Source organism: Nomascus leucogenys, chromosome 22a (assembly GCF_006542625.1).
Source record: "Nomascus leucogenys isolate Asia chromosome 22a, Asia_NLE_v1, whole genome shotgun sequence".
NCBI classification, from domain to species: Eukaryota; Metazoa; Chordata; class Mammalia; order Primates; family Hylobatidae; genus Nomascus; species Nomascus leucogenys.
Window position 1 is genome coordinate 130,645,786 of NC_044402.1, and position 23,523 is coordinate 130,669,308.

The following is a 23,523-nucleotide window of genomic DNA, read 5'->3' on the forward strand; positions in this document are numbered from 1 at the left end:
CAGGCTTAAGCGGATCACTTGAAGCCAGGAGTTCGAGACCAACCTGGCAAACATGACAAAACCCTGTCTCTACAAAAAATACAAAAATTGGCTGGGCGTGGTGGTGCCTGCCTGCCCAGTTACTCAGGAGGCTGAGGTGGAAGGATCACCTGAGCCTGGGAGGTCAAGGCTGTGGTGTGCAGTGATTGTGCCACTACACTCCAATCTGGGTGACAGAATGAGACCCTGTCTCAAAAAAAAAAAAAAGGAAAAGAAAAGAAAAAAAAATTTCCCAGCATGTCCTTATTGTTTGCTGTTGTATTAGTCTGTTCTCACATTGCTATAAGGAAATACCTGAGAATGGATAATTTATAAAGAAAGGAGGTTTAATTGGCTCATGGTTTTGCAGGCTATACAAAAAGCATAGCAGCTTGTTTTTGGGGAGTCCCCAGGAAGCTTCCAATCATGGTGGAAGGCAAAGGGGGAGCAGGTGTCTTACATGGCAGGAGCAGGAGCAAGAGAGAGTGACAGGGTGAGGTGCCACACACTTGTGTGTGTGTGTGTTTTTTTTTTTGGAGAGACCTAGCCTCACTCTGTCACCCAGGCTGGAGTGCAGTGGGGCCATCCTGGCTCACTGCAACTTCCACCTCCCAGGCTCAAGTGATCTTCCCACCTGAGCCTCCCAAGTAGCTGGGACTACAGGCATGTGCCACCATGCCTGGCTAATTTTTTTGTGTTTTTTGTAGAGATGGGGTTTCACCCTGTTGTTCAGGCTGCTCTCAAACTCTGGAGCTCAAGCAATCTGCCTGCCTTGGCCTCCCGTAGTGCTGGGATTACATGCGTGGGCCGCTGTGCCCAGCCTCCTTCCTCTATCTGCAAAGCCAACAATGGCGGGTCTTGTCTTTCTCACGAGGCATCACTCTCACCTTGCCTCCGTGGTCATGTCTCCTTCTCTGATTATGACTCTCCTGCCTTCGTCTTTCCCTTATAAGGAACTTTATGATGACATTAGGCTCACCAGATAATCCAGGATTATCTCCCATCTCAAGATCCTTAATTTGGCCGGGCACAGTGGCTCACACCGGTAATCCTAGCACTTTGGGAGGCTGAAGCGGGTGGATCACTTGAGGTTAGGAGTTTGAGACCAGCCTGGCCAACATGGTGAAACCTTGTCTCTACTAAAAATACAAAATTTAGCCAGGCATGGTGGTGGGCACCTGTAATCCCAGCTACTTGGGAGGCTGAGGGAGGAGAATCGCTTGAACCTGGGAGGCAGAAGTTGCAGTGACCCCTGACAGAGCAAGAGCTTGTCTCAAAAAAAAAAAAAAAAGATCCTTAATTTAATCACATCTGCACAGTTACTTTTGCCATGTGAGGTCCCATATTCACAGGGTCTGGAGATTAGGACATGGACATCTTTGGGGCCGGGCATTATTATGTCTACCACGGTGATTTATGTTACCAAATTGCAAAATCAAAAATGTTGCTGAATTCTTTTTCCAGATTTGCATTTTTATTTTATTTATTTTTGAGACAGGATCTCACTCTGTTGCCCAGGCTGGAGTGCAGTAGTGCAATCACAGCTCACTGCAGCCTCCATCTCCTGGGCTCAAACAATCCTCCCGCCGGGCGTGGTGGCTCACGCGTGTAATCCCAGCACTTTGGGAAGCCGAGGCAGGTGGATCACCTGTGGCCAGAAGTTCAAGACCAGCCTGACCAACATGGAGAAACCCTATCTCTACTAAAAATACAAAATTAGCCAAGCATTAGTGGCATATGACTGTAATCCCAGCTACTCGGGAGGCTGAAGCAGGAGAATCGCTTGAACCCGGGAGGCAGAGGTTGCAGTGAGCCAAGATCGCACCATTGCACTCCAGCCTGGGCAACAAGAGCAAAACTCTGTCTCAAAAAAAAAAACTAAAACTAAAACAAACAAACAAAACAATTCTCCCACCTCAGCCTCCTGAGTAGCTGGGACTGCAGGTGCACACCACCATGCCCAGCCAATTTAAATTTTTTTTTATTTTTTAGTAGAGATGAGGTCTTGCTATGTTGCCCAGGCTGGTCCCAAACTCCTGAACTCAAGCAATCCTACCTGCCTTGGCATCCCAAAGCGCTGGGATTACAGGTATGAGCCACCCAGCCTGGCCCAGGTTTGCATTTTTAAGAGTCAAAACTGTCATGTTTATTATTTTAAACATTACTCTTAACACTACCAAGTATAGAGAACTGTTAGCATGTGAATAAGAGTGTTGCTTAGTACAGACTACCTCCATTCAAATCCTGGCCCTAAACCCACTAGATATGTGATCTTAACCAAATTATTTAATCTTTCTAGGTCTCAGTTCCCTCAACTGCTGAAAATGGGAATAATAATGGCATCTATCTCACAGGATCCTTATGAGGACTAATTGAATGAAGTGCTTAGAATTTGCCTGGCACGTAATAAGTACTCAAAAAATTCTAGCTGTTGGATTTTTTAATATTTAAAAAGTGAAAATTATTTCTCTCCTCCAAGCTCCGTTCCCCAGAGACAACCATTCCAAATAGTTTCATTTGTATTTGAATTCTTTCTGTTTGAATTGTATATATGTTTATAAAAATAAAATCAGGTCGAATGCGGTGGCTCATGCCTGTAATCCCAGCACTTTGGGAGGCCGAGGTGGGCGGATCATGAGGGCAAGAGATGGAGACCATCCTGACCAACATGGTGAAACCCTGTCTCTACTAAAAATACAAAAATCAGCTGGGCGTGGTGGCGTGCACCTGTGGTCCCAGCTACTCAGGAGGCTGAAGCGGGAGAATGGCTTGAACCCGGGAGGTGGAGACTGCAGTGAGCCAAGATCATGCCACTGCACTCCAGCCTGGCAACAGAGCAAGACTCCATCTCAAAAAAAAAAGAAAAAAGAAAAAAAATCCATTTCATCTTTAGGTTTTTAACTTGTTTTTGCTCTTCATATATTATGATTATTTTTCTGTTAGTGTACATAAAGTCATCTGTTCTTTTGCAAGGATGTATGGTATTCTGTGGGTACAGATACACAATCCTCACTTGATGGGCATTTTCGGATGGTTTCCAGGTTTTGCTGTTCTCACTGAAGCCTTTAGGTACATGCTGGGACATCTATATCTGCACACTTACATGAGAATGTCAGTAATATGGATTCCTACAGGTGGAATTGCTATATCCAAAGAGATATACCTTATAAATTTTGATAGATTTTATCTGAGGAGTGCATTCTTGAAAATCTTGCAAAATTCAAGGTTAACGTGACCAAGGATGGTCTTTCTGTGAACTGGCTCGCATGGCACTGCCACGGGATGCAGTGCAAATGGCATTTGCAACACATTTGACCTTAATAATTATGCCAACTTTATAATTATGCTACTCTTGAAAGAATTTTAAGTTGTGTGATTTACATTATTTTAACATTTGCACCTAAAATGAGACTTCATTAATATTTTGATGTCACAATATTTCAATTTAGAGTAATTTAAAAGTTACATAAAATACGTTACTTTCTTATCCTCACAAATTGCCCTCCAAAAAACCGCAGTGTTAATTATACTCCATTCAATAGGAGGTAGGTGTTTTCTTACCCCTTTTGCCATCATGCCTTGTTCCATAATCCATTTTCTCAGTAGCTCACACTTGTAATCTGAGGACTTTGGGAGGCTGAGGCTAGAGGATCACTTGAGCCCAAGCAGTTCACGACCAACCTGGGCAATGTGATGAAACCTGTCTGTACAAAAAATTAGCTGGGTGTGGATTCACATTCACCTGTGGTCCCATCTACTGGGGAGGCTGAAGTGGGAGGATCACTTGTATACAAGAGGTCACGGCTGCTGTGATTGTGCCTCTACACTCCAGTATGGGCAACAGAGTGAGACACTATCTTAAAATAAATAAATAAATAAAATAAAATAAACATTAAAAAGAAGAATTTTTTTTTTTTTTTTTTTGGAGACAGTCTCCATCTGCAGCCCAGGCTGGAGTGCAGTGGTGCCATCTCGGCTCACCACAGCCTCTGCCTCCTGGGTTGAAGCGATTCTCCTGCCTCAGCCTCCCGAGTAGCTGGGACTACAGGCGCCCACCACCATGCCCAGCTAATTTTTGTATTTTTAGTAGAGACGAGGTTTCACCATGTTGGCCAGGCTGGCCTTGATCTCCTGACCTCAGGTGATCCGCCCACCTCAGCCTCCCAAAGTGTTGGGATTATAGGTGTGAGCCACTGCACCCGGCCAAAAAGAAGAATCTTATGCATCGTAAGCTTGCTGTAGCTTGCTCTTTAAAAGTTTTCAAATTCAGAAATATTTTAAACCTACAGAAAAGAACATTACAGAGACTCTGGCTGGGCACAGTGGCTCACACCTGTAATCTCAGCACTTTGGAAGGCCAAGGTGGGCAGATCATTTGAGGTCAGGAGTTGAAGACCAGCCTGGCCAACATGGTGAGACCCATCTCTACTAAAAATATAAAAAATTAGCCAGGCATGTTGGCGCACGCCTGTAATCCCAGCTACTCGGGAGGCTGAGTCGTTCAAAACCCAGGAGACAGAGGCTGCAGTGAGCTGAGATTGTGGCCATTGCACTCCAGCCTGGGCAACAGAGCGAGACTCCATCTCAAAAAAAAAAAAGAATATTACAGAGACTCAATACCGCTAACAAAAATGTTAACATTTGTCCTATTTACTTCATTTTATCTAAACTATCACTTTTTTTGTTGTAATTTGTTCATAATATCCTCGTCTTTTGATGTCTGTAGGATCTGTAGTGTGTTCTCTTTTTCATTCCATGATAATGGAAATTTACATTTTCTCTATTTTTTTTCTTAATTACTCTTGCCAGGGGTTTATTTCTTTCATTAATTTTTTTCATAGAACTAACTTTTAGCTCTGTTGATTTTGTTTTTGTTTTTAAAAAGTGATTTCTGTTCTTACCCTTATTTCCTTTCTACTACTTTCCTTAGATCTGGTTTGTTGTTCTTTTTTAGCTTCTGGAGATGGAAATATAAATCATCGTTTATTCATTCATTTTGTTTTATTTTTGAGATAGGGTTTTGCTCTGTCACCCAGGCTGGAGTGCAGTGGTGCGATCACGGCTCACTACAGCCTCAGCCTCCTGGGCTTAAGTGATCCTCTTGCCTCAGCTTCTGGAGTAGCTGGGACTACAGGTGTGCACCACCACACCTGGATAATTTTGTAGAGACAGGGTCTCACTATGGTGTGCAGGCTGGTCTTGGGACTTATCTCTAACTCCTGGCCTCAAGCGATTCCTCCCACCTTGGCCTCCCAAAGTGCTGGGATTATAGACATGAGCCACTGCACCTTGACTAAATCATTGTTTAGAGCCATTTTTTCTCCTCTAAATTTTCTTTAACTGCTGCTTTACCTACATTAGACAAGTTTTGATAACTTGAGTCTTTATTCTCATTCATTTTCATTCAGTTAAAACATTTTCTAATTTCCATTTTTTTTCTTCTTTGACCCTTAGATTATTTAGAAACATATTGTTTAATTTACAGGTAGTTGGGGATTTCTTAGTTACTTTTTTTGTTCCTAATTTTTAGCTAAATTACATGTAGTCAGAGAATCGACTCAAAATTGTAACTTATTTTTTTAGATAACCATCTCAAAAGTATAGAAAATTATTTCATATAAATATTTCTACCATCTATTATAAATGAAAACTCCTAGAAAGCTAGTAATAGCTTTGTCCTGGATGTAAACACGTGTGCTTTTATTTACTGTTCCAGTGTTTCTTTCTGCAGATATAAACAAATTCATAAATATGTTTATATTTTGCTACCCGTTTCTCATACAAATAGCATTCTGCTCCTGCTGTTCAACACTTTACTTTTTCACCAGTATATCCAGGAAATCACTTCATGTCTTTGGAGATATTCTTTGTTTTGTTTTTGTTTTATTTTTGTTTGTTTGTTTTTTTGTTTTTGAGACCGAGTTTCACTCTAGTTGCCCAGGCTGGAGTGCAGTGGCACGATCTCGGCTCACTACAAGCTCCGCCTCATGGGTTCAAGAGATTCTTCTGCCTCAGCCTGATAACCTGATACATAGGAGTTACCAAAACCCAATAACAGTAACAATAATAATGAATGGTACAAATATGGGTTGGTATCATCTTCAATATTTGCCAGGTACTGCTCTAATATGTATATATATAAAGTGTGTGTAATATATATAAATATGTATATATATATATATATATATATATATATATATATATATATCTGGGATTACAGGCATGCGCCACCATGCCCAGCTAATTTTGTATTTTTTAGTAGGGATGGGGTTTCTCCATGTTGCTCAGGCTGGTCTCGAACTCCTGACCTCAGGTGATCCACCCGCCTCAGCCTCCCAAAGTGCTGGGATTACAGGCATGAGCCACTGCGCTGGCCTGTTTTTTTTTTTTTTTTTTTTTTTTACTGCATAGTATTTATGGTTTAATAGAGTATATATGCTTTATACTAAAGCATATACTATATACATATCATATATATGCTTTATCTGCATATAATATTTCTTTATATGTAGGCACCAAAATTCTAATGATAAAAATTGGGTTGTTTCCAATCTTGTTGTATCACAAATAATGCCAAAATGAATAACTGTGTGCACAGATCATTTCAGTGTGAGATTGCTGAGCCAAAAGATAAATGCTTAAGTTATAATTTTGAGTTAATAGTTGCTGGTATATAAATAAATGATACTGATCTTTTTTCAGTAGGATTTCTTGACTTTTGTATGTTGACATTCAGATCATTTTGTGGTAATGGCAGTTTTTCTTTCTGAAAAACTCCCAAAGTGCTGGGATTACAGGCGTGAGCCACTGCACCCAGCTCATGATGTATTTTTATATTTTCCTTGTTTTGTTCTTTCTATGACCTCTAAAACAATGTTGAGTAGAGATGGTGATAGTGGGCATTCTGTCTTATTTCTGACATTAGAGGTTACATACCATCATGATTGGAGGGTGCATTGTAGAGCAAACTCCCTGGGTTCAATCCTAGTTCTGCCACTTTCTAATTGTGTGATCTTGAACAAGCCACTTACCCTTTCTGTTCCTCATTTCCTAATTTCTCTCTCTGTCTTAAATTCTCTCCATATTCCAGAACTCCTTTTTTTCCTCTATAAAAGGGGAATAATAATAGTACCCATCCAATAGGGTCATTGTGAGGGTTAAATGACTATATATGTTATATAATATATATATTACACACACTTTATGTATATACATATTAGAGCAGTACCTGGCAAATATTGAAGATGATACCAACCCATATTTGTACCATTCATTATTATTGTTACTGTTATTGGGTTTTGGTAACTCCTATGTGTCAGGTTATCAGGTTAAGGACGTTCCCTTTTATTACTAGTTTTCTAGGAGTTTTCATTTATAATAAATGTTAGAAATATTTATATGAAATAATTTTCTATACTTTTGAGATTGTTATCTAAAAAAATACGCTAATGTGGCAAATTCTGTAAGATATTTACCAAAGTTATAACATCCTTGGATCATTCCAGGATTAATCCTACTGGTCAAAATTTGTTTACTTTTTAAATATGTTGGTGAACTCAATTTCCTAATGTTTTGTTTAGAATTTTTACCACGTATGTTCCTAAGTAAAGTTTAGCATACAGTTTTCCTTTTGCCTACCATCATTGCTGGTTTGCACAACTTCCTAATTTGAGCTGGGGAGTTCTTCTATTTCTATTCTTTGGAACAAATCGTATACCATATGGATTGGTATACAATTCTTTGAGAGTTTATAAAGCTAATCTGTAAACCAGTATAGACCTGAAACTTTAGTTAAGGTTTCCTTTTCTTAATTAATCAGTGAATTCGTTTTATTTACTAGTCACAGTCTCTTGGGTTTTCTTCCTTTTTTTTTCCCCTCCCCTGCCCCAAGATGGGAGTCTCACTGTCACCCAGGCTGGAGTGCAGTGGTGCAATCTTGTCTCACTGCAACCTCAACCTCCAAGCAATTCTTCCACCTCAGCCTCCCTAACAGCTGGGATTACAGGCAAGCACCACCATGCCTAGCTAATTTTTGTATTTTTAATAGAGATGGGGTTTCACCATCTTGGCCACTCTGGTCTAGAACTCATGACCTTAAGTAATCGGCCCACCTTGACCTCCCAAAGTGCTGGGATTACAGGCATGAGCTACTGTGCCTGGCCTGATATCTTTTTTGACTCCTTAATTATTCAGAAATGTGTTTAAAATTTCCGAATGTTTCCCAGGATTGTGAACTGAATGTGTCCCCCCTCACATTCATATGTTGAACCCCTAACTCCCAGTGTGCTATATATTGGACATGGAGGCCTCTAAGGAAGTAATTAAGGTTAAATAAGGTCTTTAAGTTGGGGCCCTAATCTGATAGAATTGGTGTTCTTGTTAGAAGTCGGACCAGAGGCTCACTCCCTGTCTCCTTAAGCTCACAAAGAAGAAGTCATGTGAGCACACAGTGAAATGGCAGCCCTGCACAAGCCAAGAGAAGAAGCCCAAAGCTACCTTGCTGGTTGAGGGTCCAAAGTCTTCTCCTCTTGTACTACGTGTGACCCTTTCAGTTCAGGCTGGATAGCAGTATTTTTACCAATATAATTCTCTTAAAAACATCATGGGTTTTCCATAATTCTTATTGGGGTCTACTGCATTAGAGAAAACCATACGTATATATTTCTTTGAGATAAGCACTTCTCTACCTTGGGTTTCCGCTCTTGACTCTTGAGTGACAACACCCTTAAGCTTCATGAAAACCCTAAGGTTTGACTGAATGGTTTTTGACAGAGCATCTTGTAGCCACCTTTCCCCACCTCCAATTTCTTCTTTATACCATGTTTTTCTTGCATTGTCCTAGATTTGATCTTTGCCTGAGAGTCACTTCTTAATTTTAGCATTGTTTGACAGCTGAAGAGGCAGAGAATGTTCAAAAGCAGTAAATCCTGTGTCCTTTTTAAGAGACCTTCCTTTAGCTTGTCTCTTTTCTCTCATCTTTTACTTTAAATATCAAGAAGAAATCAGGTAGTGTGTTCCTGCTCTGCTTGGACATTTCCTTAGCTAAATGGCACAACCCATAAGGTGCATTTTTTTTTCTCACTTAATCCTTTTTTTTTGTGTGTGTAAGGTGCATTTTTTTTCTCACTTAATCCTTTTTTTGTGTGTGTGTTGAGATGGAGTCTTACTCTGTTGCCCAGGCTGGAGTGCAGTGGTGCAGTCTTGGCTCACTGCACCCTCTGCCTCCCGGGTTCAAGCAATTATCATGCCTCAGCCTTGTGAGTAACTGGGATTACAGGTGCCTGCCTCCATGCCCAGCTGATTTTTGTATTTTCAGTAGAGATGGGGTTTCACCATGTTGACCAGGCTGGTCTCGAACTCCTGACCCCAAGTGATCTGCCTGCCTTGGCCTCCCAAAGTGCTGGGATTATAGGCATGAGCGACCACACCTGGCCCTCACTTAATCTTTTGTCTTCATCTTTAAAACCTCAGAGTCCATTAGGCTTCTACTAATGGTTTCTTCTTGGCTCTTCAGGCTTTCACCAACCCTCTCCTCATACTCATTCACATTTTTGTGGACTTTTCAATATCAAAGCCACTCCCACATTTTAGGTTCCATTGTGGCAGCACATCTCTTGCAGGTACCCAAGTCTTTATCATCTGTTGCTGTGTAACAGATTATCCCAAAACGTAATGACTAAAAACTATAATAAATGTTAATTATCTCAGTTCCAGTGGACCAGAAATTTGGGAGCAGCTTAACTGAGTGGTTCTGATTAGGAGACTTGTGTGGGGTTGGATGGCACCTCAGTCATCTGAAGGCTTGATTGGGGCTGGAGGATCCCATTCAAGGATGGCTTATACACATGGCTGACAAATCACTGGTAGTTGTTGGCAGGAGGTTTCAATTTCTTGTCTCATGGACCTCTCCATAGTGCTGCTAAGTGAGGACTAAACTCTGATTTTTTATCTTGCCCAAATTCCTGTCTAAGGGGTCTGGGGAGTCATGCCCTACAAATCATAAAGTCTCATCAGATGGGTTTTATTTAACCCTATATATCCTAATTTACTTTCCAACCTGACTCTGGCATAACATTATGAGACAAACAAGAAAATCAACATATTTTACCCCAAAACATGTTGATTTGCCATATTTTGAAATGGCCCTGCAAAGCTGTTCTTTGTGGGGGAAAATTTGTATCTGTAAAGAATCTCTATTAACATAGCTAGATCTTTTTCTTTCAGACCCTCCCAATCCTAACGAGATGAACTAAGATCTGAAGAGGAAACACTGGTCATTTATTGTCTCTAAGGGCAGCCACTATAAGACTTCAGAAGAACTTGTGGGGACATGGCCGTTGGCTACTTGCAGAGTGAATGATCCAAGAGCAAAGCAGAAGGCTTTATGATGACCTACCCTTTGAATATCATTTCTGCAATATCCTCTTTGTTAATAGGGCAGCCCTATTCAGGGTGGGATGGAAATATGCAGGGGCATAAGTTTAGGAAAAGAGAGTCACTGAAACTGTCTTGGAGACTGTCTACCACATAATCCAACAAGTAGGCAGTGATTTTATGTTTCAAAACAGAGTTTGTTTTAATATACATTTTTTTAATTTCAAAAGAAATATATGTTAGTTATATTTAAAAATACCAAAAAAGCAAGAGTATTTTTTCGAAATACTCTAACCACCTTACACTTTCAAACCATCACATTTCATACCTAGCTGTACATGTCCTAAAACTTTTACACTTTATTTATTTATTTGTTTGTTTATTTATTTTTGGCGAGGACGGAGTCTGGCTCTGTCGCCCAGGCTGGAGTGCAGTGGCACGATCTCGGCTCACTGCAACCGCCGCTTCCCGGATTCACGCCATTCTCCCGCCTCAGCCTCCTGAGTAGCTGGGACTACAAGAGCCCGCCACCACGCTCGGCTAATTTTTTTTTTTTTTTAATTTTTAATTTTTTATTTTTAGTAGGGACAGGGATTCACTGTGTTAGCCAGGATGGTCTTGATCTCCTGACCTCGTGATCCGCCCTCCTCGGCCTCCCAAAGTGCTGGAATTACAGACGTGAGCCACTGCGCCCGGCCAACTTTTACACTTTAAATACTTTATTGGTGGAGACTTTCTAAAGTATGTTTGAGCATGCTTTGAACGCATTTTCTTGTCATTTTAAAGTATTCAAAAATTATCTTCAATTATGTCAAGGGCTTTAAATGAGCACCGCTTTTTCTTCTTATTCTGCTGGTGGGCAGAGGATCATCACAATACCTACTCTTTAATGCTGAGTTTTTGAAAGGGCTATTCCTCACCCCCAAGAAGGCCCTTGTACTTTAGAGGGGCTTTGAATGGGAAGCACTTGGAATTCAGAAGCAACTTAAATCCTTAATGCCTCTATTTTCTATTTCTATATTAATGCCTTAATGTAGGCTAACCTGTTTGGGAGAGAAATCTTATATAGCTACTCTTCTAAGCTGGCACAATTGAGCTTTTACATAAAAACAGCCCACACCTTACATCCATTCTGAAATCAGAGAGCCCAACTTCTAGGATCACAGTTCCGCCTGCTTCTGCAGGGAGCATAATGCCCTTGACAGCTCTGTCCTACTTGCTCCAGAAGGAATGGTTCAGGTTGAATAGGGAAGGTGGTCGCCAAATATTGGACACTGAATCTGAGAGAGTGCACTCTTTCTCTTCTAAGAGCCGTTTCTGGAAAGACTCCATAGTGGAGCTTTCAGAGTCAGAAGGGGAGAAGAGAAACTGACACAGTCCCCAACTTTGGGGCCCCTGTGATCTACATGCATACCCCAACATCACCCTGTTTTTCTCTCTCTTAAAAGGAGATAGTCTTGGCTGGGCATGGTGGCTAATGCCTGTAATCCCAGCACTTTGGGAGGCAGAGGCAGGTGGATCACCAGGTCAGGAGTTCAAGAGCAGCCTGACCAACATGGTGAAACCCCATCTCTACTAAAAATACAAAAATTAGCCAGGCGTGGTGGTGTGTGACTATAATCCCAGCTACTCAGGAGGCTGAGGCAGGAGAAGTGCTTGAACTCGGGAGACGGAGGTTGCAGTGAGCTGCAATTGTGCCACTGCACTCCAACCTGGGCGACAGAGTGAGACTCTGTCTCAAAAGAATAAAAAAAAAAAAAGAGGTAGTCTTTTTTTCCAATATTTAAAAAAATTACACTGGTAATATGGGTTTATTGTACAAAGATCAGAAAATACAGATAGACAAAAGGAAGAAAATAAAAGTCACCACATTTAACCACTGTTTACATTTAAACATCTATCCTTCCAAACAAGTTTTCATTTCTTGTTTATTCAGAGAATTGGGGGGAAATCCTTTTTTCCTACATCAAACATAGTTAGATAGATCATTGATTGGTTGATTCTTTATGAACTATTTTTTAATTTGGAAATAAGTGAACAGGTACAAAAAATGTCAGGCAAAAGTTAAAATACTATGAAGCATCCAGCCTGAGCAACATAGTGAGACCCTGTCTTACAAAAAAATTATCATAATAACTTTTTTTTTTTACTATTATACTTTAGGTTTTAGGGTACATGTGCACAATGTGCAGGTTTGTTACATATGTATCCATGTGCCATGTTGGTGTGCTGCACCCATTAACTCGTCATTTAGCATTAGGTATATCTCCTAATGCTGTCCCTCTCCCCTCCGCCAACCCCACAACAGTCCCCAGAGTGTGATGTTGCCCTTCCTGTGTCCATGAGTTCTCATTGTTCAGTTCCCACCTATGAGTGAGAACACGCGGTGTTTGGTTTTTTGTCCTTGCGATAGTTTACTGAGAATGATGGTTTCCAGCTTCATCCATGTCCCTACAAAGGACATGAACTCATCATTTTTTATGGCTGCATAGTATTCCATGGTGTATATGTGCCACATTTTCTTCATCCAGTCTATCGTTGTTGGACATTTGGGTTGGTTCCAAGTCTTTGCTATTGTGAATAGTGCCGCAATAAACATACGTGTGCATGTGTCTTTATAGTAGCATGATTTATAGTCCTTTGGGTATATACCCAGTAATGGGATGGCTGGGTCAAATGGTATTTCTAGTTCTAGATCCCTGAGGAATCGCCACACTGACTTCCACAATGGTTGAACTAGTTTACAGTCCCACCAACAGTGTAAAAGTGTTCCTATTTCTCCACATCCTCTCCAGCACCTGTTGTTTCCTGACTTTTTAATGATGGCCATTCTAACTGGTGTGAGATGGTATCTCACTGTGGTTTTGATTTGCATTTCTTTGATGGCCAGTGATGATGAGCATTTTTTCATATGTTTTTTGGCTGCATAAATGTCTTCTTTTGAGAAGTGTCTGTTCATGTCCTTCACCCACTTTTTGATGGGGTTGTTTGGTTTTTTCTTGTAAATTTGTTTGAGTTCATTGTAGATTCTGGATATTAGCCCTTTGTCAGATGAGTAGGTTGCAAAAATTTTCTCCCATTCTGTAGGTTGCCTGTTCACTCTGATGGTAGTTTCTTTTGATGTCCAGAAGCTCTTTAGTTTAATTAGATCCCATTTGTCAATTCTGGCTTTTGTTGCCATTGCTTTTGGTGTTTTAGACATGAAGTCCTTGCCCACGCCTATGTCCTGAATGGTATTGCCTAGGTTTTCTTCTAGGATTTTAATGGTTTTAGGTCTAACATTTAAGTCTTTAATCCATCTTGAATTAATTTTTGTATCAGGTGTAAGGAAGGGATCCAGTTCAGCTTTCTACATATGGCCAGCCAGTTTTCCCAGCACCATTTATTAAATAGGGAATCCTTTCCCCATTTCTTGTTTTTGTCAGGTTTGTCAAAGATCAGATAGTTGTAGATATGCGGCATTACTTCTGAGGGCTCTGTTCTGTTCCATTGATCTATGTCTCTGTTGTGGTACCAGTACCATGCTGTTTTGGTTACTGTAGCCTTGTAGTATAGTTTGAAGTCAGGTAGCGTGATGCCTCTAGCTTTGTTCTTTTGGCTTAGGATTGACTTGGCGATATGGGCTCTTTTTTGGTTCCATATGAACTTTAAAGTAGTTTTTTCCAATTCTGTGAAGAAAGTCATTGGTAGCTTGATGGGGATGGCATTGAATCTATAAATTACCTTGGGCAGTATGGCCATTTTCACGATATTGATTCTTCCAACCCATGAGCATGGAATGTTCTTCCATTTGTTTGTATCCTCTTTTATTTCATCGAGCAGTGGTTTGTAGTTCTCCTTGAAGAGGTCCTTCACATCCCTTGTAAGTTGGATTCCTAGGTATTTTATTCTCTTTGAAGCAATTGTGAATGGGAGTTCACTCATGATTTGGCTCTCTGTTTGTCTGTGATTGGTGTACAAGAATGCTTGTGATTTTTGTACATTGATTTTGTATCCTGAGACTTTGCTGAAGTTGCTAATCAGCTTAAGGAGATTTGGGGCTGAGACGATGGGGTTTTTGAGATATACAATCATGTCATCTGCAAACAGGGACAATTTGACTTCCTCTTTTCCTAATTGAATACCCTTTATTTCCTTCTCCTGCCTGATTGCCCTGGCCAGAACTTCCAGCACTATGTTGAATAGGAGTGGTGAGAGAGGGCATCCCTGTCTTGTGCCAGTTTTCAAAGGGAATGCTTCCAGTTTTTGCCCATTCAGTATGATATTGGCTGTGGGCTTGTCATAGATAGCTCTTATTATTTTGAGATACGTCCCATCATACCTAATTTATTGAGAGCTTTTAGCATGAAGGGTTGTTGAGTTTTGTCAAAGGCCTTTTCTGCATCTATTGAGATAATCATGTGGTTTTTGTCTTTGGTTCTGTTTATATGCTGGATTACATTTATTGACTTGCGTATGTTGAACCAGCCTTGCATCCCAGGGATGAAGCCCACTTGATCATGGTGGATAAGCTTTTTGATGTGCTGCTGGATTCGGTTTGCCAGTATTTTATTGAGGATTTTTGCGTCAATGTTCATCAAGGATATTGGTCTGAAATTCTCTTTTTTGGTTATGTCTCTGCCAGGCTTTGGTATCAGGACGATGCTGGCCTCATAAAATGTGTTAGGGAGGATTCCCTCTTTTTCTATCAATTGGAATAGTTTCAGAAGGAATGGTACCAGTTCCTCCTTGTACCTCTGGTAGAATTCGGCTGTGAATCCATCAGGTCCTGGACTCTTTTTGGTTGGTAAGCTATTGATTATTGCCACAATTTCAGAGCCTGTTATTGGTCTATTCAGAGATTCAACTTCTTCCTGGTTTAGTCTTGGGAGGGTGTATTTGTCGAGGAATTTATCCATTTCTTCTAGATTTTCTAGTTTATTTGCATAGAGGTGTTTGTAGTATTCTCTGATGGTAGATTGTATTTCTGTGGGATCGGTGGTGATATCCCCTTTTTCATTTTTTATTGCATCTATTTGATTCTTCTCTTTTCCTCTTTATTAGTCTTGCTAGCAGTCTATCAATTTTGTTGATCTTTTCAAAAAACCAGCTCCTGGATTCATTAATTTTTTGAAGGGTTTTTTGTGTCTCTATTTCCTTCAGTTCTGCTCTGATTTTAGTTATTTCTAGCCTTCTGCTAGCTTTTGAATGTGTTTGCTCTTTCTTTTCTAGTTCTTTTAATTGTGATGTTAGGGTGTCAATTTTGGATCTTTCCTGCTTTCTCTTGTGGGCATTTAGTGCTATAAATTTCCCTCTACACACTGCTTTGAATGTGTCCCAGAGATTCTGATATGTTGTGTCTTTGTTCTCGTTGGTTTCAAAGAACATCTTTATTTCTGCCTTCATTTTGTTATGTACCCAATAGTCATTCAGGAGCAGGTTGTTCAGTTTCCATGTAGTTGAGTGGTTTTGAGTGAGTTTCTTAATCCTGAGTTCTAGCTTGATTGCACTGTGGTCTGAGAGACAGTTTGTTATAATTTCTGTTCTTTTACATTTGCTGAGGAGAGCTTTACTTCCAACTATGTGGTCAATTTTGGAATAGGTGTAGTTTGGTGCTGAAAAAAATGTATATTCTGTTGATTTGGGGTGGAGAGTTCTGTAGATGTCTATTAGGTCCACTTTGTGCAGAGCTGAGTTCAATTCCTGGATATCCTTGTTAACTTTCTGTCTCGTTGATCTGTCTAATGTTGACACTGGGGTGTTAAAATCTCCCATTATTATTGTGTGGGAGTTTAAGTCCCTTTGTAAGTCACTCAGGACTTGCTTTATGAATCTGGGTGCTCCTGTGTTGGGTGCATATATATTTAGGATAGTTAGCTCTTCTTGTTGAATTGATCCCTTTACCATTATGTAATGGCCTTCTTTGTCTCTTTTGATCTTTGTTGGTTTAAAGTCTATTTTATCAGAGACTAGGATTGCAACCCCTGCCTTTTTTTGTTTTCCATTTGCTTGATAGATCTTCCTCCATCCCTTTATTTTGAGTCTTTGTCTGTCTCTGCACGTGAGATGGGTTTCCTGAATACAGCACACTGATGGGTCTTGACTCCTTATCCAGTTTGCCAGTCTGTGTCTTTTAATTGGAGCATTTAGCCCATTTACATTTAAAGTTAATATTGTTATGTGTGAATTTGATCCTGTCATTATGATGTTAGTTGGTTATTTTGCTCGTTAGTTGATGCAGTTTCTTCCTAGCCTCGATGGTCTTTACAATTTGGCATGTTTTTGCGGGGGCTGGTACCGGTCGTTCCTTTCCATGTTTAGTGCTTCCTTCAGGAGCTCTTTTAGGGCAGGCCTGGTGGTGACAAAATCACTCAGCGTTTGCTTGTCTGTAAAGTATTTTATTTCTCCTTCACTTATGAAGCTTAGTTTGGCTGGATATGAAATTCTGGGTTGAAAATTCTTTTCTTTAAGAATGTTGAATATCGGCCCCCACTCTCTTCTGGCTTGTAGAGTTTCTGCCGAAAGATCAGCTGTTAGTCTGATGGGCTTCCCTTTGTGGGTAACCCGACTTTTCTCTCTGGCTGTCCTTAACATTTTTTCCTTCATTTCAACTTTGGTGAATCTGACAATTATGTGTCTTGGAGTTGCTCTTCTCGAGGAGTATCTTTGTGGCGTTCTCTGTATTTCCTGAATCTGAATGTTGGCCTGCCTTGCTAGATTGGGGAAGTTCTCCTGGATAATATCTTGCAGAGTGTTTTCCAACTTGGTTCCATTCTCCCTGTCATTTTCAGGTACACCAATCAGACGTAGGTTTGGTCTTTTCACATAGTCCCAAATTTCTTGGAGGCTTTGTTCGTTCCTTTTTATTCTTTTTTCTCTAAACTTCCCTTCTCGCTTCATTTCATTCATTTCATCTTCCATCAGTGATACCCTTTCTTCCAGTTGATCGCATCTGCTACCGAGGCTTCTGCAATCTTCGCGTAGTTCTTGATACTTGGCTTTCAGCTCCATCAGCTCCTTTAAGCCCTTCTCTCCATTGGTTATTCTAGTTATCCATTTGTCTAATTTTTTTTCAAAGTTTTTAACTTCTTTGCTATTGTTTCGAATTTCCTCCCGTAGCTCGGAGTAGTTTGATTGTCTGAAGCCTTCTTCTCTCAACTTGTCAAAGTCATTCTCTGTGCAGCTTTGTTCCGTTGCTGGTGAGGAACTGCATTCCTTTGGAGGAGGAGAGATGCTCTGCTTTTTAGAGTTTCCAGTTTTTCTGCTCTGTGTTTTCCCCATCTTTGTGGTTTTATCTACTTTTGGTCTTTGATGATGGTGATGTACGGATGGGTTTTTGGTGTGGATGTCCTTTCTGTTTGTTAGTTTTCCTTCTACCAGACAGGACCCTCAGCTGCAGGTCTGTTGGAGTTTGCTAGAGGTCCACTCCAGACCCTGTTTGGCCGGGTGTCAGCAGCGGTGGCTGCAGAACAGCGGATTTTCGTGAGACCACAAATTCAGCTGTCTGATAGTTCCTCTGGAAGTTTTGTCTCAGAGGAGTACCCCGCTGAGTGAGGTGTCAGTCTGTCCCTACTGGGGGATGCCTCCCAGTTAGGCTGCTCGGGGGTCAGGGACCCACTTTAGGAGGCAGTCTGTCTGTTCTCAGATCTCCAGCTGCGTGCTGGGAGAACCACTACTCTCTTCAAAGCTGTCAGTCAGACAGGGACATTTAAGTCTGCAGAGGTTCCTGATGAATTTTTGTTTGTCTGTGCCCTGCCCCCAGAGGTGGCGCCTACAGAGGCAGGCAGGCCTCCTTGAGCTGTGGTGGGCTCCACCCAGTTCGAGCTTCCTGACTGCTTTGTTTACCTAAGCAAGCCTGGGCAATGGCTGGCGCCCCTCCCGCAGCCTCGCTGCCGCCTTGCAGTTTGATCTCAGACTGCTGTGCTAGCAATCAGCGAGACTCCGTGGGCATAGGACCCTCTGAGCCAGGTGTGGGACACAGTCTCCTGGTGTGCCATTTTCCAAACCCATTGGAAAAGCACAGTATTAGGGTGGGACTGACCCGATTTTCCAGGTGCCGTCTGTTACCCCTTTCTTTGACTAGGAAAGGGAACTCCCTGACCCCTTGTGCTTCCCGAGTGAGGCAATGCCTCACCCTGCTTCAGCTTGCACACAGTGTGCTTCACCAACTGTCCTGCACCCACTGTTTGGCACTCCCTAGTGAGATGAAACCGGTACCTCAAACAGAAATGCAGAAATCACCCATCTTCTGTGTCGCTCAGGCTGGGAGCTGTAGACCGGAGCTGTTCCTGTTCGGCCGTCTTGGCTCCACCCCTCTATCATAATAATTTTTGTGAAATACTCATGTTTTTCTCTTTGCCTCTTTATATTTTTTCTCTTTCTTTCCTTCCTTCCTTTCTTTCTTTCTCTTTCTTTCTTTTTTTTGACTGAATTTTGCTCTCATTGCACAGGCTGGAGTGCAATGGTGTGATCTCAGCTCACCGCAACCTCCGCCTCCCGGGTTCAAGCAATTGTCCTGCCTCAGCCTCTCGAGTAGCTGGGATTACAGGCATGTGTCACCACGCCTGGCTAATTTTGTATTTTTATTAGAGACAGGGTTTCTCCATGTTGGTCAGGCTGGTCTCGAACTCCCAACCTCAGGTGATCCGCCTGCCTTGGCTGCCCAAAGTGCTGGGATTATAGGGGTAAGTCTCTGCGCCCAGCCCTCTTTCTATTTTTTTTTTTTTCCCTATGAAATGAAGATAGGGATGAAAGGAGATGGTAAAGAAGGAAGAAAGTTTGGTGTAGACACAATGTATAAAAATAACAGGCTGGGTGTGGTGTCTCATGCCTGGAATCCCAGCACTTTGGGAGGCCGAGGTGGGAGGAGTGCTTGAGCCCAGGAGTTCTAGACCAGCCTGGGCAACATAATAAGGCTCCATCTCTAAAAAAAAAATTAAAAAAAAAATAGCCAGGCATGGTGGCACACACCAGTAGTCCCAACTACTCGGGAGGCTGAAATGGGAGGATTGGTTGAGGCTGGGAGGTCGAGGCTGCAGTGAGCCGCGATTGCACCACTGCACTCCAGCCTGGGCGACCCCATCTAAAAAAAAAAAAATTAAATAAGAGATCAAAAGTCAACTAAAATTAGGAGACAATGTGTTTTAGACCAATGGAGAGTAGCAGGGCTGGCAGAAAAGCCACGTGGACCAGCATCTTTTTCCTCCACATAGCTGCCTGCTTGCAGGGGCCGTGAGTACAATGGTAATGTCAAGACCAATTAAGTTCGTGGTAAAGACTGGAGTTTGGTGCTGATGAGATCAAGGGGATGCAGAAATCACTGTGTTAAACAGTGAGTGTCCCTAAAAGATTCTGATCTCCAGGCAGGGACAGAAATTGGAAACAGACGCCTCAAAAATGCATTCGGTTAGTCCCAAAGGCAGCTCGGTGAAAGTAGGAATGACTTAGCATCATCTAACATCACTCCCAGGGGAAAAATGCCCTGAAGCTTGTATTTCACTGATTGTTATTATAGTTTTTATGTGACTGTACCTGATAACCATGTTGGTTTGTTGGCTTCTCTGAATTACAGGTCAAACTGCCTTAATATTTGGTGCAAGAATGTTAGACTATGTCATCAATTTGCGCAAAGGTAAATTTGACTTCGTTGAACGGCTCTCAGATGATTTGCTCCTGAATATCATTTCTTATCTGCATCTTGAAGATATTGCCAGGCTTTGTCAAACATCACACAGATTTGCAAAGGTAACGGTCAATTATTTTATGTCTATATGGAATTTTCCATGTGCTTTCTAAAAAAAATTTTTAACATAGCAATCATTTGTTGAGTACTAACTTTGTGATGGACACTGTGTCAGGTGCACAAGCAGCAGAGATGAAATGACATTCCTCCCCTCAAAGAACTTACAGTCTTATAGTAGAGATTTATGTAAATGCAAAGAATTACAATACAGCGTGATCAGTTCAACAAGGAATGTGTATGCAAGGTACAAAGATAGTGCAAAGTGATTTTCTCTGCCTGGCTTCACAGAGGCAGATTACTTTATCTGGCTTTTGAGGGTGAAGTTGATGAAGACAGGTGATCTGGGTTAGGGGGCATTCCAAGGAACAACCAAGCAGAAGCACGGTGGCATAAGAGAATAGGGCACTTTGGGAGGCCGAGGTGGGCGGATCACCTGAGGTCAGGAGTTTGAGGCCAGCCTGGCCAACATGGGGAAACCCCGTCTCTACTAAAAATACAAAAATTAGCCGGGCATGGTGGCAGGCGCCTATAATCCCAGCTACTCAGGAGGCTGAGGCAGGAGAATCACTTGAACCCGGGAGGCAGAGGTTGCAGAGATCTGAGATCACACCACTGCACTCCAGCCTGGGAGATAGAGTGAGATTCTGTCTTCAAAAAAAAAGAGAGAGAATAGGGCAAGGAGGACTACCTGACATCCGTTTCCATTTCTTCTAGTAATAGCCTTTGCTGCATTGCCTGTCTCCCAATATATGTGTTTCGGTAGGCTGCCCATTGCAGTACCCCATTTTCTTCCCTGCCCAAAGCTGACAAGATGCACTGTCTCACTGCTTCGAATCCTCAGCAGAATGACCCAAGAGCAGGAAGCACAGTTAGTGCTGATTTCAGCCAGTGTCAAGGCTTCAGTACAACCAGGGAGTCAGTTGTACTCCCTGGATCCTGGAAGATGTCTTGGTCCCTACCCCTTCCATTGTTCCTTCAATTCTAGAACCCCCAACCCTACCCCACAATCACACATGTACTAATTTTCCATTAAATCTCTTTTTGGCTTAAGTTAATCAGAATGGCAATCTGTCGCTTGCAACTGAGGAACCCTGACTAGCTCGGTATTTAGCTGTAATGTATTGGGGCAATGTCCATTTATAAAAGAACATACAACATTTTCCAAGATGATTCAAATCATAATCTTATTATCTAAAAAGCCAACAATTTTTCCCAATAATGCAATAAAATGTCTTGATTTTAAAAATTAATTTTAGTTCAGGCACGGTGGCTCATGCCTGCAATTCCAGCACTTCAGGAGGCTGAGGAGGGAGGATTGGTTGAGCCTAGGAATTTGAGATCAACTTGGGCAAAATAGGGAGATTCCATCTCTATAATACATTTTTAAAAAATTAGCTGAGTGTTATGGCCGGGCGCGGTGGCTCATGCCTGTAATCCCAGCACTTTGGGAGGCCGAGGTGGGTGGATCACCTGAGGTCGGGAGTTCGAGACCAGCCTGACCAGCATGGAGAAACCCTGTCTCTACTAAAAATACAAAATTAGCCAGGCGTGGTGGCACATGCCTGTAATCCCAGCTACTCGGGAGGCTGAGGCAGGAGAATCGCTTGAACCCGGGAGGCAGAGGTTGTGGTGAGCCGAGATCGCGCCATTGCACTCCAGCCTGGGCAACAAGAGCGAAACTCCGTCTCAGAAAAAAAAAAAAATTAGCTGAGTGTCATGGCATGCCCCTGTAGTCCCAGTTACTCTGGAGGCTGAATAGGAGAATCACTTGAACCCAGGAGGTTGAGGTTACAGTGAGTTGTGTTCACACCACTGCACCCCAGCCTGAGCAACAGAGCAAAACCGTGTCTCAAAAAAAATAATTTTAAGTAATATAATTTTTTTTTTTTTTGAGACAGAGTCTTGCTCTGTCGCCCAGGCCAGAGTGCAATGGCATGATCTCAGCTCACTGCAACCTCCACCTCTTGGGTTCAAGTGATTCTTGTGCCTCAGCTTCCGAGTAACTGGGATTACAGGTGCCCACCATCATGCCCAGCTAGTTTTTATATTTTTAGTAGAGACGGAGTTTCCCCATGTTGGCCAGGCTGATCTCAAACTCCTGACCTCAGGTGATCCACCCACCTCGGCTTCCCAAAGTGCTGAGATTACAGGTGTGAGCCACCTTCCTGTCCAAATATATATATATATTATTTTTTAACTTATATTTTGGGTTTGGGCGTACATGTGAAGGTTTGTTAACAGGTAAACTCATGTCACAGGGTTTTTTTGTATAGATTATTTAATCGCTCAGGTTAATTATTAAACTCAGTACCCAATAGTTATGTTTTCTGCTCCTCCCCTTCCTCCCACCCTCCACCCTCAAGTAGACACCAGTATCTATTGTTTCCTTCTTTGTATGCATAAGTTCTCATCATTTAGCTCCCCAAAATATATTTTTTACTTGATTTTCCTCCCTAAAAATGGAAAGCTGAAAACAAGCACTATTGTATATATTTTTGCCATTAAATAAGTATCCTAAAGTTGAAATTTTGTGCTTGGTGCTGATAAGAAGCCGATTTATTAGGGCTGGGTACGGTGGCTTATGCCTGTAATCCCAGCACTTTGGGAGGCCGAGGCAGGTGGACCACCTGAGGTCAGAAGTTTGAGACCAGCCTGACCAACATGGGGAAACCACATCTCAACTAAAAATACAAAAATTAGCTGGGCCTGGTGGCACAGGCCTGTAATCCCAGGTACTTGGGAGGCTGAGGCAGGAGAGCTGCTTGAACCCAGGATGCAGAGGTTGCAGTGAGCCAAGATCACACCACTGCACTGCAGCCTGGACAACAGAGTGAGCCTGTCTCAAAAAAAAAAAAAAAAAAAAAAAAGCAGCAGCAGCAGCAGCTGATTATTCATATTTTAAATGAAAAGAGAATTCTACGTAAATAAAATATACTAGTGGGGATATAGTAAAAGTTTCTGTGCTGTTGCAGGGCCTGGATTTGATTTTCTATCAAATCCTTCCATTTACTTTCAGTAAATTTCTGCTCCTGCAAGTAAATGGAAGGATTTGATAGGAAACAGCAGCAAGTGAGTGGCTTCTGGTAGTTATTTCTCACGCTGAGTGGCTGCCTTCTCTCCAAGTTTTACTCACTTCCACTATTAACTTTCACTCTCAGTGTCCTGCTATTATTTCAGTGCAGTCTTGAAAACATTCTCCATAATTTAGCCAGTGCTCTGAAGTAGGGCTTCTCTGAGTTGCTGATTTCAGCCCTGAGCATCTTTACAGAGCAGAATTATTAGAAGATGGAACATGACTCAGGGCTGCTGCTTTTATTCTCCCCACATAACATTAACCACTTTTTTAATTTTTTATTTTTTTTGAGTCAGAGTCTCACTCTGTCACCCAGGCTGGAGTTCAGTGGCGAGAT

General features: G+C 41.8%; 1 protein-coding gene across 1 annotated transcript in view; it reads left to right on the top strand.

The window, feature by feature from the left end:
* Window positions 1-23,523, top strand: part of FBXO36 (F-box protein 36) — a 94,944-nt gene that overhangs the window by 61,006 nt on the left and 10,415 nt on the right. Inside the window, 1 exon segment of the mRNA XM_030803903.1 lies at window positions 19,943-20,115. Within this exon segment, the coding sequence (XP_030659763.1) occupies window positions 19,943-20,115 (173 nt within the window).